General features: G+C 37.4%; 1 protein-coding gene across 4 annotated transcripts in view; it reads right to left on the reverse strand.

Moving 5' to 3' along the window:
* Positions 1-16,943, reverse strand: part of KIF2A (kinesin family member 2A) — a 55,943-nt gene that overhangs the window by 10,810 nt on the left and 28,190 nt on the right. For all 4 annotated transcript variants that reach the window (XM_075079489.1, XM_075079487.1, XM_075079490.1 and 1 more), the window contains exons 7-16: positions 16,166-16,261; positions 15,324-15,378; positions 11,981-12,143; positions 8,608-8,698; positions 8,394-8,457; positions 7,878-7,969; positions 7,494-7,636; positions 6,540-6,744; positions 2,942-3,052; positions 558-625 (exon numbers count right to left, since the gene is read on the reverse strand). In XM_075079489.1, the coding sequence (XP_074935590.1) occupies positions 558-625; positions 2,942-3,052; positions 6,540-6,744; positions 7,494-7,636; positions 7,878-7,969; positions 8,394-8,457; positions 8,608-8,698; positions 11,981-12,143; positions 15,324-15,378; positions 16,166-16,261 (1,088 nt within the window). The remainder of the gene's footprint in view (positions 1-557; positions 626-2,941; positions 3,053-6,539; positions 6,745-7,493; positions 7,637-7,877; positions 7,970-8,393; positions 8,458-8,607; positions 8,699-11,980; positions 12,144-15,323; positions 15,379-16,165; positions 16,262-16,943) is intronic.

Genomic DNA, 16,943 nt, shown 5'->3' on the forward strand with positions numbered 1-16,943 from the left:
CATCAGCCTCTGCAGGTGTTACGTTCTTTACACTGATCATGAAGGCACTGCTGGATTAACTGACTCCTTACTTAGGGGTCTCAGATATTTGCCTGAAGTTGGAAAGTATAAAATCTCATAAAATTGTATGAAAGAGACTGGCAACTGTGTGCAATTCCGCCAAGGGGATGAAAAACCCTGCACAATGCAGAAAGGTATTTCAGCTAACACCCTGTGAAATCATTATGAATACCGACTACTCCTAATTCAAGACATGGTGCCTCCAGAGTAGGGGCACAACAATAGGGCCCCTCCCACATTTCCTACAATCCACATTATCCATGTCTGGATAATGGATTAAATGAAGTTGCTATTGATTCTATTGTTACGGTTGTAAACAGTGACAATTTAAATTAAATCTGAACCTGGATCAGTAATTTGGTTTTAATCTTACTAAGAAATGCAAGTATGACACAATTATTCAAGTACCTAAAATACTTCTACATCATGGCACAACAGTATTCCAGATGTCAGTGGTCAACAGCTGGTATAGCTATAAGCAATAAAATTTTCCATACCTATTTGCATATCTCAACGTATTCAGGGTGTTTTCACAGGACGCCATCCCTGGAGAAATTGTAGCGATCTGGAGAAAAGAAGCCATGTGTTAATAAATTGCTTCGTACACATGGAAGTGTAGAGGAATTCAAATTAACCTTTTTTTTTTTTAATCTCCAGTTTCATTTGAGATCTTCTACAAAAACTGTCTGCTGTGTACAGCTGTCCTTATACAATGACATTGCAAGGACACAGATGTCAGGTCACAGCTTCTATTTGATTTCTTTTTAACCATACCTGGAACAATACGAACTCACAGAAATTTAAATCAATTTCCTGCATCTCACTGTCTTGGTAACACAACATGTAAATTCAAAACTCTAACTGAAAAAATAAGGACTCCTCAAAAAGGGAAACACACAACTCAGTAGAAAGTCCAATGTATCCTGCAAACAATTACTAGATTCCTTTTTTATTTATCTTTGTAGGCTGCTCTCTATTCAAGCAAACTGTGCACCGATTTGAGAGATCTAGTTTGGCCACAGTCCAAAACTGTGCTTAATAATATTAAAGATATGCATGTGTTTAACCATTTTAGTAAGTAAAGATTTTTTCTTCTCGGTTAGAAGTTATCTGTAAATAATACTTGATAGCTAACTTATTATCAGACGTATCTGGAATCTATAAGTCTTTCCTTTTCCAGTTAAATAAAATGCCCTGATGATCTCACCTTCTTTTCAGCAGTCAGCAAAAATAATAAATATGATCAGGCAACAGTAGCATCATTATTTATCCTAGCTTCTCTTAGTAGTTCAATTTGTCCATCTGTTCTCCTTTCAGGAGAGCCATAAAGGCACTACCCAGAACAAACACCAATATGATCCTACGCACTAACACCTTTTGTGGTGGCACAGCATCAGGAGACTGAAACTGATGAAAATTAGGTAATCTCGGTCTTCTCTTTCATCCTGCTGCTGGCATTACTGTACAAAAGCACAAGTAGTCATCCTGAGAAGAACTTCTCCTACCGGGGAGAAAGGAAAAATACATGGTGGGCGGGGGATAGGTAGTCTAAAAAGCCTGCTACCATACAGACTTAAGTTTAAACCTCTAATACTGTCTTGTCATTTAAACCAGCTGGCAGGTAAACACCACACAGCCGCTCACTCACCCCCCCACTGCAGGGGGATGAGGGAGACAAGTGGAAGGGCAAAAGTAAGAAAACTCGTGGATTGGGATAAGAATGGTTTTATTATAATAATAAATAATAATAATGTATGAAGACGAGGAAGAGGGAGACGAGGAAGAGGGAGACGAGGAAGAGGGAGACGAGGAAGAGGGAGACGAGGAAGAGGGAGACGAGGAAGAGGGAGACGAGGAAGAGGGAGACGAGGAAGAGGGAGACGAGGAAGAGGGAGACGAGGAAGAGGGAGACGAGGAAGAGGGAGACGAGGAAGAGGGAGAAGGAGAAGATGAAGAGGAAGGAGAAGAATACACTAGCTAGAGATGCACAATTTAGCTTTCTGATCCTGCGTGGGATTCATGAAGTTATACGTCTCAGTGCAAAGAAAACAACCCTGTCATTGCATCACAAAACAGAAGGAGAAAAACAGATTAATACAAACTGCTATTTTACCACCATTTTCAGATTAGAACCAGACCTCACAGCTAAGGGGAAGATGAGGCTGTCCTAACACCACGGTTTTCATCTTGTGGTCTGAAGGCTTCTCTGGCCTCTAGACTAATTAATTCCAAGGAGTCTCCCAAAAGTAACCAACACAAGCCTAGCAATCGGTGTCCACTGCAGAGAGTTTGTGCTAAGGATGCACAAATAAACCAACTGGACATCAGTGCTTTTATCCCTCCTTTACACCATCTGACAGAAGAGTTCTGTTTCTCAGACTGATGCACATGCACATGTATACAATACACAACTATTCATCCCATCTATCCCAACTACTTCCCCCATCAACAGCCTAGAGCATATTCTGATACCTTTGATACCAACTTTTAAGTTTGTCTTTGTCATCTAAAGATCGCAACTCACCACTGTACTTCCCATCTACACCACTTTCTCCAAAATTCTGAGTCAACAAACAATAGCCTCATATAATTAAGACCTTATTAAAACCAAACAAACTTGTCAAACTGGAAATGTTTCTAGCTAGATGCCTAGCTAGAAAACTTGAACAAGCAATAAGAAAGGCCATTAAAAATTGAGAAGGGAGGAAGTTATCGGAAATGTCTCTGCTGAAGGTCTCACTCCACCTACAGTGTCAGTTAGCAGATAAACTTAAGTCCAATACATTGCAAGTAGCAAGTGACCAATTTTAAGCATAAAAGCCTAAATTACCAGTGTCTTTTCTCTTTATAATTTTTAGAACAGTTAACTAAATGAACTTACCATACAGGTACGGGAGTTTTCTCCTATGAATGAATCTCGTAGCACCTGAGTAAGTTTACTTGCTCTGAAGGGTGTATGAGGTTTGTTTCGGCCTAAGGCTCTAATGCACTCCTGAAAGAACACATAGGTTTATGTACTTTTCTGGACCATAGGTTGAATAAATATAACATAAACATCAAAATCAGAAAATACATGCCTTAGTTATGTTGCTGTCCCCTAAAACATCATTACAATTTATCATTAAAGATTGAATTCAAGAAGAGTTAGGCTTTTACCTCTCATTAAGTTCAGTAGAGAGGGAGGAACTTAAAAAGGGCTCAGGAGCCTAAAAACTTGCTGAATCTCATCCAAAATGTTTACAACCATTGTATCCAACAATAACAACAACAAAACAAAACAGCAAATCAGTGTTGATGATAAACATCTGGGCTAACAATTACTTCAGCTGCAAAAATCTGAATGATCTACCACTTCTGCTAGCAGAAGCGGCATGGACAAGGACATGTGTTAACTCTATCAATTAAGAGCAGTACCTTTGATTCTGGCTCTACCACTGACCTTCTTTGCAGCTGAGAAGAAAACAAACTTTCTGAAAGCTTCCACAGAACGCGAACCTAGTAAGCATAGCTCTATATTGATGTACTCAGTATTGGAGGACGCTTGAAAATGTAAGTCATTCCCTGTTTTAAAATATTCTTTGTGTGAAAAAACACGGATAAGGCCTCCTCTTTCACTTACAAGGGTATGGGGCTAAAACAATATTTGCAATTGGTTGGAGAGCTCCAGTGAGAAATACTGCACAGAGGTAAATATTACTAAATTACTACAGAAGTTACAGCAGCGACTAAGTACAACCGTGCCAACCGAGATTGCACTAACCTAAACACTTCTGCCCACTCTGAGCTCTAGCATCAGCTAATAAATTAATTCCTAAGCAAAGAGAGTTTAAATTTAAATTTCTGTGGTGGTGGTACTGTCGTCATCGTCATATTTTGATCATTAATTCCAGTTTCTGCCTTTGCCTTAAAACTTTGTGTAGAGGCATCTCTTCAGGTGCATGACTTCCTTGGTACCATTTGAACACACCTACACACAGAATTTCTTCACACAACCCTACTTTAAAAGCTATTCAAATTAGAGCTTTGCTTTTAGCAGCACCAACAGATGGAATAGCTTTTGTGTTACATGAGAGTTCTACAGCAGTTCAGCTAATCCTCCAGCTGCAGTCATATTCTTGCAGCCTTTTGGGATTCCCTAGAAACAGCTTCTTCCAAAAGCCAGGCTAGAAACTGTGGGATGATAACCCAAGAAAGGATGGCAACTGTGAAACAGCATAAAACAGAACTAAAAACAGGCTAAGAATAAAGCTACCAAGATACAGAACAGAATAAACACAAGAGCAAGCTGGCTTTGACTAAAGTGATGATTTGAAAAACTCACCAGCTGAATTTTAGAGAATGGACACAGCTCAGATAAACAGAAAGACTGAAGCTTGTTGAATGTGAATTTCATTTTCATGTAAATGCTAAAAAACACTCAATACTTGTAGGTGAGTAAGGCAGCGCAGCCCTTCAATTTTTTGCATTTGTACATTCATACTACAATTACACAAGGAGAAAAGCAAATGGGACAAGAAGAGGAAAAACAGATTTTCAACAAGTGACATAACAAACTACAAACAGTAACAAATGTCTCTGTTGAATTACTGATATGGCAACCGGTAAGTTCAATGAAGATATTTTAATTTACTATAATGATTTTTAGTTTGCTTACTCCTGAAAAATTAGAATTGGATTATCTCCTTATTAGTAAAAGGATTATAGGAGGACACTGTCAGCTTCTAAGTTAATGCAGTTTTTAACTACTTTTGCTTTTCATCACAGCTCAGAAAACCAGGTAACAAAATGACCACACTACTTCCATGGAGAGACATTACAGAAGTAACTTCCTGCACCAAAAATCAATACAGGTTAAACAGGACTGATATGCAGGTGCAAAGAACAAATCTTGGATTAGCACCAAAGACTACTCCCCAGAACATATTAGTTTGATTCAAACTTGACAATAACTTCAAGGGTCTTGAATGAAAATGGAAAAAACTGCATAATGTTTAGGGAGAGAGATGAAAAATGGAAAACTAACATATCATTGAGAAGCTTATGTCTTCCTGTACCACTGTGTAGACCTCTGCAAGACCTCCATTTATTTTTATTTCCCCTTCCTCATGTAATTTATGTATGCCACTAGTACGGCAGCAACAGAACCTTTCACCATCATTAAAAACACAAGTTGTATGAAAATGAGCAATGAGTGTTGTATGGGTACTGCACTGCAGGCACTTGTCAGTACAAAATCAACAAGTAAACTGAAAAAAACACAACCCAAAACCAAACCAGCTTTATTCAATTACACAATTACATTTGGAAACAAGTGATACCATCAAGACAATGTTGCTTGCATTATTTACTTTGATGCTAAATCAAAACAGGCCACACTGTTGGAACTGCTGCTTCTAATTTTTCAACATGCCATACAATTTTGTAATGACATCGCACATTACCATTTTGTAGTGTTTTGTGAGATCTGCTTAGAGTCAGATACAAGTCTTCTCCCTAGTTTATATGGGAATCAAAAAAGTAGGCAGAGTGATTTTGGGGTTGAGATTCTTTATGTAAAGTTGCAGTGCTGGTGCTGAGAGTAGTAAACCTAAGCAAAACTAACCAACAACAGAGCTAAGTTCTGAGACAGTCAAAACTACCGTTTCTCCAGTTGAGACACAAAAATTACTTTCCCTGTTTAGGCTAAACCTCTTTCAAGCATTAGAAAACCAATTAAAAAAGGCATATGAATATTTAAATAGCCATATTTAACTCAATATATATCATTATAGATATTATATCTATATTATTTATACTGATCAAAATAAATATTGATACGGATCATATCTATCATCAAATACTACCTCTTTCTAGTACTTCACTATTTCATCACTTGATGTGTCCTGGATTAATGTATGAACATCTGTAAAGTGACTGTATCAGACAATTTGCTATGAAGAACAGTAGTCAAAAATTGATTCCAACTTTCAAGGGTTATTTTAATCTATTTGTTAGTTCTTTCTGGATATGTTGCTGTTGTATTGCTTTAGTTAATTAATTAGCAGCAGTAAATCAATATGTCATAAAGGTAACTTTATTTTTTATTTTTAAAAAATGGAGAAATAAATGCTGAGATCAGTAAGAATATTTCCAGTTAGTATTTCAGACTTTGAGTAACAAAGTCAGTCATCTGTCCTCCCATTTTAGATACATGTCAGAGAAGTCTTCACATTCAACCACTGGGGATTTTTTGCTGAGTTGTTTGGGCTTTTCTAAACTACATGCAAGTTGATAGCACAACCTTTCTACAGTGTTTCTACTTGGCAACTACCACGTATTCCTTCAGGCATTTAAAGGGAAAATCAATACATTATTTTACCTGTTACGTCAGTAGACAATGTAGACAAGCAAAGCCTGCAAAAACATTCCTTTTAATAGTTATTGCTATCATATGTAGAAGGCTTCCCCCTGCTCAAAGGCAATGGAAACACTGTAGTTACCTTGAGTGCTAAAAGGCTCTTGTTAATTTCTGCACCTTCCAGTCGTGTCTGCCTATCTGCACTGGAAGTATCTGCTCCTCTTTCGTTGCCAGCCAAATCAATCAGAGAAAATTTACCATGCAATTTCCCTTTCCTTCTGAGAATAATTTGAAACACTGCATGGCTTCGAGATGAGTGTGCATTTGCAGATGTCTGGCCAGATGTCCTTTAAATAAAAGGAGAGAAAGGAAGGACATATCAACAGGCGCAGGACCAAACATGATAAACATACTAACCTCAGACCGTTAGTTCTTTCAGGGCAGAGTTCTGTATTTTCTAGCATGTGTTGTCAGCATGTCTGAAGTTCTTGTGGACACTAGAGACACGACCCTAATAATTGGATGTACGTAGTACAATTTTCTTTTCCCATCTCTTCAAATGGGAATAGAAGATTAGTAACGTTTTACCTCCCGCGTAAAGGCAAGGATAATTAGATCTTCAAAGATTCCATATTATCACAGAGCTTACATGTAAAATGCTGATGGTGTTTCTTATCTGATCAGGCAGCAGTCTATGCAGAAGGCTAATTTTAAAAACAATTAAACTGGATTCTTAAAAAAAAAAAATAATAAATTTACACTTAACCTCTGCCACTACAGATCAAGGCCTTTCAGAGGTAAAGAATCTGGCAGTATTCCAGATTATAAATTATGTGAATTTAAGTCAGTAAAATGGCTACATAATGCATATGCTTCACATCCTGTAGAAAAAACAGTTCTTAGTTCTCTCTAGGAGACAGAGAAACTCTAAATATCTGTCTTTAGCCAAAAAGGAGGCAGATTCCTTACTTGCAGTCAACATCATCAAAAAAACCCACTGCATATTATAAAGCCACCACTATGAAAAGACCACCAAAAAATCGTGTTCTGATTTTTTAATGTACAATGAAAAACTGGTGGAAGCTAGGGGAGATACCTGCAGCTGTTGCCTATTTCAATAAGCTTAAGAACATCTTCAACACATTTGACTTCCCGTTCCTGTAATCCCACCACCTGGACTTGCTGTTTACCATCTTCTAACACTCTTAATTTTGTCTTCCTGTTCAACAAGTCAAAAACCTTAGGGAGGGGAGGAAAACAGAACAGTTAAAGAGAAGCTTTTAAAGGCAATTTTGCTTCAAATCCTGTATCAAAATATGCAAAGCATTCCCCAGAAAACATGACTGGAAGGGAATTGAGGAGAATTATTTGAAAGAAAGCTTTCAGTACACAAAGGAAAGAAAAATTTCATGTGACAAGCTCAGAATCTTGTGCGTGAAAGAGAAACTCCTCCTTCCGCAGAGAAAGGTCAGGTACTTACCTTGCCACTGTAGATCTCAAAAAATGTTGCATATACTTGAAGTTCTAACTTCTTATAGTTTGGCTTCTTTAGCATTAAAAAGACATCTCGAGCTGTGAATACATTTCCCGAATAAAAAGAAATCTCATTATATATTTTCATTTAGTGAAGACTCATTAATGTGTAACAGTCTATTTCACAGCACCTCTCATGTTCTGCAAGTATAACATGTAGGGTCAGCCAACCAGATCTAAAACACTGCGGTTTAAACTGCCACATCACATCTGAAGATGCAGAAGACCCCCAAATTACAAACTTAATTAATTGTCCATTATATTTATTACCTTTTTTTTTTAGGTAATCTATATATACATTTACTTCACCATGTAAAGACTACACAGCTAGGACCTACTTTTGATTTTATCCTAGCTCTACTGTAATGTAAAATACATAGACCCTTATGTTTGTACGACAGGGAGTAGGAAGTTTATTGATCTCAACTCATTTGCAAAAGCAAACAGACCAACAAAGTCTCACCTGCAAGTGCATATATTCCTTTAGAACAATCTTGGTTCTTTCCTGAAAAGTCACCCCCCATAGTCTAAATTAAAAAAAAAAAAAAAGAGACAAAAAGACAAAAGAATATTGAGATCACAGAACTGTAACTTGCAAAGTTGTTACTTATTAGAATTTATCAAGTATATAATATATAAAAAGAAGTGTATTGCTGACATGTAGAAGAACTACTTACATGGGTTTTTCCACTGCCTGTTTGCCCATATGCAAAACAAGTGGCCATTCCCCTTTCAAATATGGTCTCCACTAATGGTCGAGCTGTAAACCTTAAATGCAAAAACCAACACAACTTAAGAAACTTAATTACTTTAAGATGCCACTACCACAAGAATGCTATACATTTTCAGGCCAGAAGTGACAAAGCTGCTCCTGTGCTTTGAGAGGCCAAAGGACATCTCCGTATTAGTTCCTGAACTAAACAGACTACCAGCTGTAAGGCACTACAGTATCCCAAACAATCAAATAAAAGCTATAAGGTCTCCCCCATTTATTTTACAACAATATTATACTTCTTTAAACCCTAAGGAAAAAAATTTCCTTGTTTTAATCATGCACTGCAGCACAGCTTACTACATGGAGCTTGGACTCCCTAAAGTGGACACCATTAGAAGACACAGAAATAGTACAGTGGAGCAGATAAAGAGTGAGTTTTTGCCAATACTAAAATTCTGCTAGTTTTGGTTTTGGGTCTTTTCTCCCCAAATCAGCTTCTAAGATTAAATTTAGGAAACACTGCACATCTTAACATTTTGAGAACGTACAAACACTGAGAAAAGGTTCAAGGAAGCATATACCCAAGCTCTTCAGAATGGAAAAATCGAGTCATCCCTGAAGTACTATTTGGTGTGTCAACAAATATGACCCACAATGTAATTTTCTGTTTTAGAGAACTGATTTTTACTTGAAAAACTTAAAGGTTATCACTCCTACTTCAGCTGCTTATCACCATTTTTTCATGAAAAACTCCAAAAGCAAAGGGTAATCTAATGCAAGGTTACCAATGGAGGTAAGAATCTCACTGCAAAAGTCCCTTTTTCTAAACTTTTGCCAGGTGTTTACATGTAAAGTACCTTTAAGTGACAAGAACAGGGACAACTGTTTACAGAAACACTGAGGTGTTACAGCCTTCTTTCATTCTGCTTGGGTACAAAGACAAGATTGCTTACAAAAATACTATGGGTAAGACCAAGCCTCTGATCAACCAAGGGTTATGCAAAAATTAAGTTTAACTGAATCTTGAATTTTCATCAAAAATATAACAGACAATTCCTGATCAGCCCTAATCTTTCTTTTTTGCTTCCTATAAATTTACACTTCTTTTGTCCTGAAGAGGATATTCCCATGTTTTGGTGTTTGTTCTTTTTATACATGAAAGACAAAATTTCATAAAACCTATTCATGTAAGAAGCACACTCCGTTATCTCTGTTTAATTGAGTTTGAAATTATTTTGCTGATTTGTAAAAAGGGACTTAATTATTTTAAAGTAAGGCAAAACACAAACATATCTAGACAAGCTTTTCATAAACCATTATACCACTCCAAATGGTACCATGCCAAACAGTCCAACTTCACTTTTACTAGCTTTATTTGCAATCTCGATCTTGATCTTTCAGAAATGTAAACCCTACTTCTCCTTTCAAATTCAAATGGCACACCCCTGCATTCAAACTAGTGCGTGTTTTATAACACGTGTTTTAAAACACAGTAGTGCGTTTTAAAATTATTATTTAATAATAATTTTTAAGAGTAGCACTTTTTTCTTTCAAATGAAGAACGTTTTTCAGTATAGAAATATAGTGAGTAATTTTAGCATACTGGAAAAAACTGGAGGAACTTGCCACACTATTTTTTCCCCACTGTGACCCCAAAGTTCTGGTGAGAGCAGATGATGATACCAATCTTGCTCTTATTTCTGTTCTTACAGGGGACCTAGAGGCAGGTTGCCCATCAAGTAATAATCATCATAGTGCCATATGAGAGAGAAGGAAAAAGCCTGTGCTGCTACACAGACTGGAGATTTCCTGTTTCAGTGTGAATACAACTATCTTTTAATAGCTTCCCTTATCACTACTAATATATTAGATACGTAATAAAAATTGCCCAGAGGAAACTGAATACAAAAATATAACAACATTGTATGCCAGAAACACCCCTCACATTTAGACACTGCTCACAAAGACAAATAAGAGGAAGGAGGGAGATTAAAAGAACTGATTGTTAAGCAGGAGAACTATTGCAAGAGGCATGCATCACCAGCTAGATCGCTCTCCCACAGCTCTTCAGTACTGAAGAAAGAAAGATGCTACCAGTAGACAACCATTAGAGAGAGAAATCTCCAACGGCACAGCTTTGCTCTTTAGAAGCCTTTTTTTAGTATAAATTAAGAGACTATACAGATTTTCCTTTCGCCACCCTTCTCCTCCTAATTATATCAAGCATAAGACAAAAGTTTTCATTTTCAAGGCCTCGTAATAATTCTTTTACTACGAATTTTGTCTTATCCACTGATAGGATGTTAGCATCCACCATCAATCAATGCTAACTTTCACTTCCTCGTTGTTGGATTAAAACCAAGAATTAAGATATTTCTCTGTCACTACTCCTTAAGGCTATGGGAAGCACTTTCCAAGGAGAAGGAAAATTCTCGTCATCAAATTCCTTTGTAATATCAATATTCCTTGCAAAAAGCTTCACAGGATTTAGCCTGTGTACCAAGATAATGACTTGTCATGGTGCCTAACCTTCCCCGCTACTCTATCTACTCCACTACTTGTACAAGGTAAACAGCTACTTCTAAATATGCTTTTAAATGCGCTGTGTGCATTATTCTGTGCCAGCAGGGGAAGTGAAACAGAAAAGGAGAAAATGGAGATCCAAATACCTTGGGGCTGAATGTGTGTCTTTGTTGATGTTGTTCTTTAAATCAGAAAGATTCAGCATTTTGAGCCAGATAACTTAGCTCCACGCAGGTCCGTGTTACATCAGCCAGATTGCTTCCAGAAGCCAAGCCAGCTCAGGTATCTCAGCAATATAGCAATACAACCTCTCTTGCTTTCTTTGGCCTCTTTCCCCACCCTCTCCTGATCTGCTTCCATCTGTTAAATATCTCACATTCAAACTGCAAGCTCTTTGGGGCTGGGGCTGTCCTTTTCTTCTAAGTTTCTTGAAGACCAAGGACCATAGCTCAGGTTCCTCAGGTGCTGCACACACACTAATTAATAAGACAATAACCCTGAGGCAAGTGGAAAGCTCATAAAGTTGTTCAAACATTCACTGGCTGAGCAGGCAAGTGATACATGCCTGTGCCTGGCAACCAGCAGGGCTTGGAGGAGGACCAAGAGCAGGACCGAGGTCAATGGAGGGTATTACAGGTGAAGAACTCAGGATCAAGAGGTAAAAAAAAAAGTAAACAGGCAAGAGAATGGACGTAGCAATACACATATCTGGTAACACAGAGAACAGGAGTAAAGTCCACAACCAAGGCAAGCCCATAGTATGGGAGATACATGAGAAAAAAGACTCACCAAAAAGAAGCATATACACATACCTGTAAACCATTTCATTAGGAGCCGTGTCATCAAAGGCATAATCAAAACGAAAAGTTTGGTTTTCTAGGTACCTTGTTAAATCCACCTTTTGTTTTGGTTCATGTACCATCACAACATCTTTACTAGGAATTGTTATTACATCAAGGTCTTTCATTAAAGTTTCTATAAAATAAGTGAAATATATATATATTTAACTAGCAACACATCATTATTTTTTACATTTTTTTCATTGCTTACACTCTCATAACATCTCAGATAACACAGCTCCTCCAAGTAACAAGACTGCAATGGATTTGGGCTTCTCATACCTAGACAGTCATCTGCAAAGGAAGAGATTTCAGTTTGGAAGTCTAGTCATCCCATCCTACCAATTGCTAGAAACTAAGGAGAGGTTCTACAAAGTTGATTAGAATACCTAAGATCATTCATTATAGCACTATCATTGTGGCTTGGCATACATTCTATAATAACACTTCCTGTGGATTTGAGTTCTTTTGCCTCAGGGCTTCTATGCTATTTTATAGATTACTGCCATATCCTTTGGGTTTTTATAAATAGCTTCTCTCCTGGAGAAACTGGACACTGAAGTCCTATACTGCTTGGACTGTCAAACTTAAAAACACAAAGAAATTAATATCCTTACGATAACCTGCTTAATTTTAAAATTTTGTCTATTTTTCCTCAATCCTAAACGTTATAGTCATGTGCTGACAGCTTTCAAAAATTTTGCTTTCATTCTACACAGACATTTTCATTTGTGTATCCCTCCTGGAACCTAAAGTATACATCCCTAATATTGAATTTCTCTAAAGGTAAATCCTTTCTAAAAATTACCTTGTAAGCAGAAAAAGCTGAAAATGCTAATGATCCTTCCTATCACTGGGAATGAACAAAAGCCATCTAGATGCGATTTCAATAGTCAGTTCCCAGGTTATAATTACTACACAGCACTACAATTTATTGCTAATTGTTGTATGAAATACAAGTCAGCAAAACAGAGAACCCAGCGATCCATGATATGCACAAAAATAAAGATCCTTTGTGTGCACAGTCAGGATACTAATGTGTCCTACTTGCATGTCTATGTAAAATTCCTTAAGGCGTGCAGTTCAAAAATTTGATGTGGCTTTATACAATCAGATAGAAATCTTTTCATCAGTTAACATACTGATCAAACAGTGCAATGTTTACCATTGCAAGACACTACACACCAACACAAATATGCTTTCAAGTCACTACATAATCAATTTTTCAGCTGCACTGCAATAAAATAAAATGCAATTACTCTGCAGTGATCACAGAGAAGAAATAAGGAGCAGTAGTGAAAAGAGTTACAGGAAAGTCAATTCTTTGCAGCACAAGCTTTTTAGGCTAAGCAGTCCAAACTTGGTTTTTCTTAAATGATTGCTTGGAATAAGACATTTACCTGCTCCCAGGTATTTGCTATGATGACCTGTATTCCTTGCTGATGAAAATTTGGAATAGTGTCTCTGACACACATCCTATGTTTACCAATCATAAATTTATGCAACTGAAACAAAATCTTAAAATGTCAGTCTGAACACTTAATTCCTGTAAAGTCAACCCACAGAGTGATTGGTGCTGAGAACACCCAAAGATTTTGGTGATAATTCAGTGTTGTGAGACTGAAAAAACAAACTGGTTTTATTTTTCTCTTCAGGGGGTTACACACTAGTGTCTTTCATTCTTTTATACTCTTCAGTTTTAAAACTTGGCATACAGCAGAAATACCATTTCTTATGACGTGTGTGTTTTCAGAAGGTTGTATCATGTGGGTACTAGATTATCTCTATGGTTCATTAACCTTTTTACCATAGCTTAGTCTTAAAAATGCAAAATAGCTGTAGTGTCAACCTCATTTTTACTTAGGCACCCTTCTTCCTACAAACACCTCCAAACTGCTTTTTTTAACAGCTCCAAACCACTGATACCTAACATATGCAGCTTTTACAAAATCAAATCCTACTTCTGAGTCCCAACTCACGCTCCAGGACAACTCTCTTTGATTTACTGCAATTTCACTTTGTCCACCTTCAGAGCAGGTAGAAAGTGACACTTCCCCCAAAATGTACCAGATTTTGAAGTCATATTTTATTAAAGTTAACCTCCAGTGCTGAAACAGAAATTCAACTGCTACCAGGCTTGTACGTTGAATGTCCTTATTAAACAGGTTATGCAAAACAGTTTCAATTAACCAACTGCTGACATTATGCGTTCCTTTCAGGTCAATAAAAGCAAAAAATAGAGAGCGTAAGAAAACAGTATAAGTAAAAATGAAGTAAAAAATAAAGTAGGGGAAGCAGCAACAACGTGGAGGAGAAAAATAAAACAAAACCTAACTATCTACTGGTATCAACACGTTTTCCCTCTCCCACACAACTCTCCCATTTGGCTCTGGATATGCTCCAGATAATCCTTAATGTGTAGTTCTGACAGTACAAAAATAATAAATGCATCCCATGTCGTCTCAGAGTCAGAGTGATGCTCTGTGAGTCCTTTAGCTAAACAAAATATCATAGAAAGAGAGAGGAAGAAACGCCTTTCAAAACTGAAGTCAGCTTAAGTGCCAGATTCAGACAGGCTCCAATCCAGAAGCCCATGCATTCTTAACTTCCCACTGAAAGTAAAGAACTTCATGGGAAGATTGGAATTTAGCTCAAGTTGAAAACCTGAACTTTTTTTTCTGGAATACAGACTCCAGTCTGATAAGTAGGCAGTAAGAAAAAGAGTTGTAACACTAATCATATATAAAAAAGTCACTAGGGAGTCATTCCAGTACCTAATACGTTTTTTTCAGTGGTATTTCCTATGCCCTAGGGTATCTTGGCCAGTCCTGAGCAGCAGCTCCAGGGATACAAGTCTACAGTTTCTCTGTAATCCACTAGCCCTGCGACAATGTCTCCGACACACCTGGTCACCTAACATGTCATGAGATACCAGCATTTAAGCATCTGAATTGTTTCCTCGATGCCTTGATGTCAAGACCCGTTGAAAGTGAAAACTTGTGAAAACACATGTACAAAAAATGTGTAGGAAGGTTTTCACTGGGTAGCTCTCTGCTCAGGAGATCATGTAAAAACAATTTGCAGTCTGCACCTCGGCTCCAATCCATGAAATGGTGACAGTTAAACTACTTTTCTCCTCATCTTTATCCAGGTTATGATGAGTCTATGAATTTTCTGGGTCCATCACACATGTTGTCTAGCATAACAGAGTTTCACCTTTGATCAGTATTTCTAGATCACTTTAATACAAAAAAATATTACTATCAGAAGCAGCTTTCCAGAAGAAAAAGATCAGCAAAATCTTAAATGGTCATACCTTTTTTATTGAGTGGTCGTTTTCGTACACAAACACATATCCTGTGCTCATCAATCTGCAAAGGAAACAATCTGTCAGTGAACTATACCCCAACTCCAGTTATATGCTATTTTACTTCATTTTACTTCTTGAAGTAATTAACCAACCATTTAAACAAAGAGAAATCTCCAAGACAGTGAGTCATCTGGACATGCAAAAGCCCCTTGTGCCTGCATAATAGCCAAGAACCCAAGAGGGAGAACTGCACATCATCAAAACTCCCCGCAGATAGTGATCTAATCCTGTACACTACCAGGTACATCTCAGAACGCTGCAAGCAAACCCAGCTCTAACAGGGTAGCTCTGCTATTGACAGAAACTGACACAATCTCTGATTTCCATAGAGATCTGACAAGCTCCATTATTTAAGGATTCTGCTCCTCTGACTTACCTGCAAATCAAAGGCCCTCATCACCGTCAAAGATCAAATATTAATCTTTACACTCAGTAGAGTTTTTCAGAGAAGCTTAATGGTTTTGTGTGCACATCCCCTAGCATCCCAGGAAAATTTACAATACAGAGGCTGAGTGACTACTTAGTATATATTGGCATTATTTTAGAGGCAATAGGTATTTAAGTGATGTAACATAACTAACGATAATAGAATAACCTAGGACTTTGAATAACTACTAATTTCAGTATCACCAAATTACTGAAAAACTGAATCCATCTAATAAGGAATGCTACTAGATATTAAACTACTTATTTTTCATGCTTACAGACAGACATATACATTGAAAAAATTTAAAACACATGGCAAAAATACAGAAGGTTAAAAACTTCCATGTTGCTGGGGTACTTACAGGATCTGCAGTTGTCAGTGGTCTATAATCCAAACTTCCCCTGAAATCTCTTATCATACACATAATTTCATAATTTGGGTTTGTAGCATCAACATCCTAGGGAAGTAAGCAACAGAATTTCTAATATAATTATTTTTCCTGAAACAGACTAACTGCAGTATCTTCTGATTATATTTATTTATATATCTACATTTATTTGTAAGAAAAATACACATGAACTGAACTCTTATTTTCTCTCCGGAATGCCAGAAATGTCTCAAAGGCAAGTTTAATGCCTTTTTCCACTCTGATGTAGCCAATTTACTGATCACAAAACAATGCAATTATATCCCTTCTATTTCATGTTTTTGGTCGGCATGTAATAGAAAATACTTTTTAACTGAGGACTCAGTAAGAGTCTACTCCAGAAAGAGAAATGACCACTGTCTTTGCCAGAATCTTCACACTGAGAAAGACCTCCAAACAGCAGCATACCCTCAGACAGCATATACAGTGAACACTTCTTAATCTGAGATAAGGCAGTCCAACGGACGAATGGATACCCTCCATTACACAGGTACACAACAGAGGACAGTGCGGGCACCCCAGTGGTCTACACACAAGCCTGCTGGATCTGAGTTGGTTAAAGGAAGTTAGTCCTACCACTGGCTGTGAATTAACTCCTACAGTTACTTGGATGCATTGGAAACCCTCCTAACACTCTTAGACCACCCAAAAAAGCAGAAGCAACCCCAAGGATACACAGCAGGCTAAATCCAGGCCCTAAACCTGGAGCCAT

Source organism: Phalacrocorax aristotelis, chromosome Z (genome assembly GCF_949628215.1).
Source record: "Phalacrocorax aristotelis chromosome Z, bGulAri2.1, whole genome shotgun sequence".
NCBI lineage: Eukaryota > Metazoa > Chordata > Aves > Suliformes > Phalacrocoracidae > Phalacrocorax > Phalacrocorax aristotelis.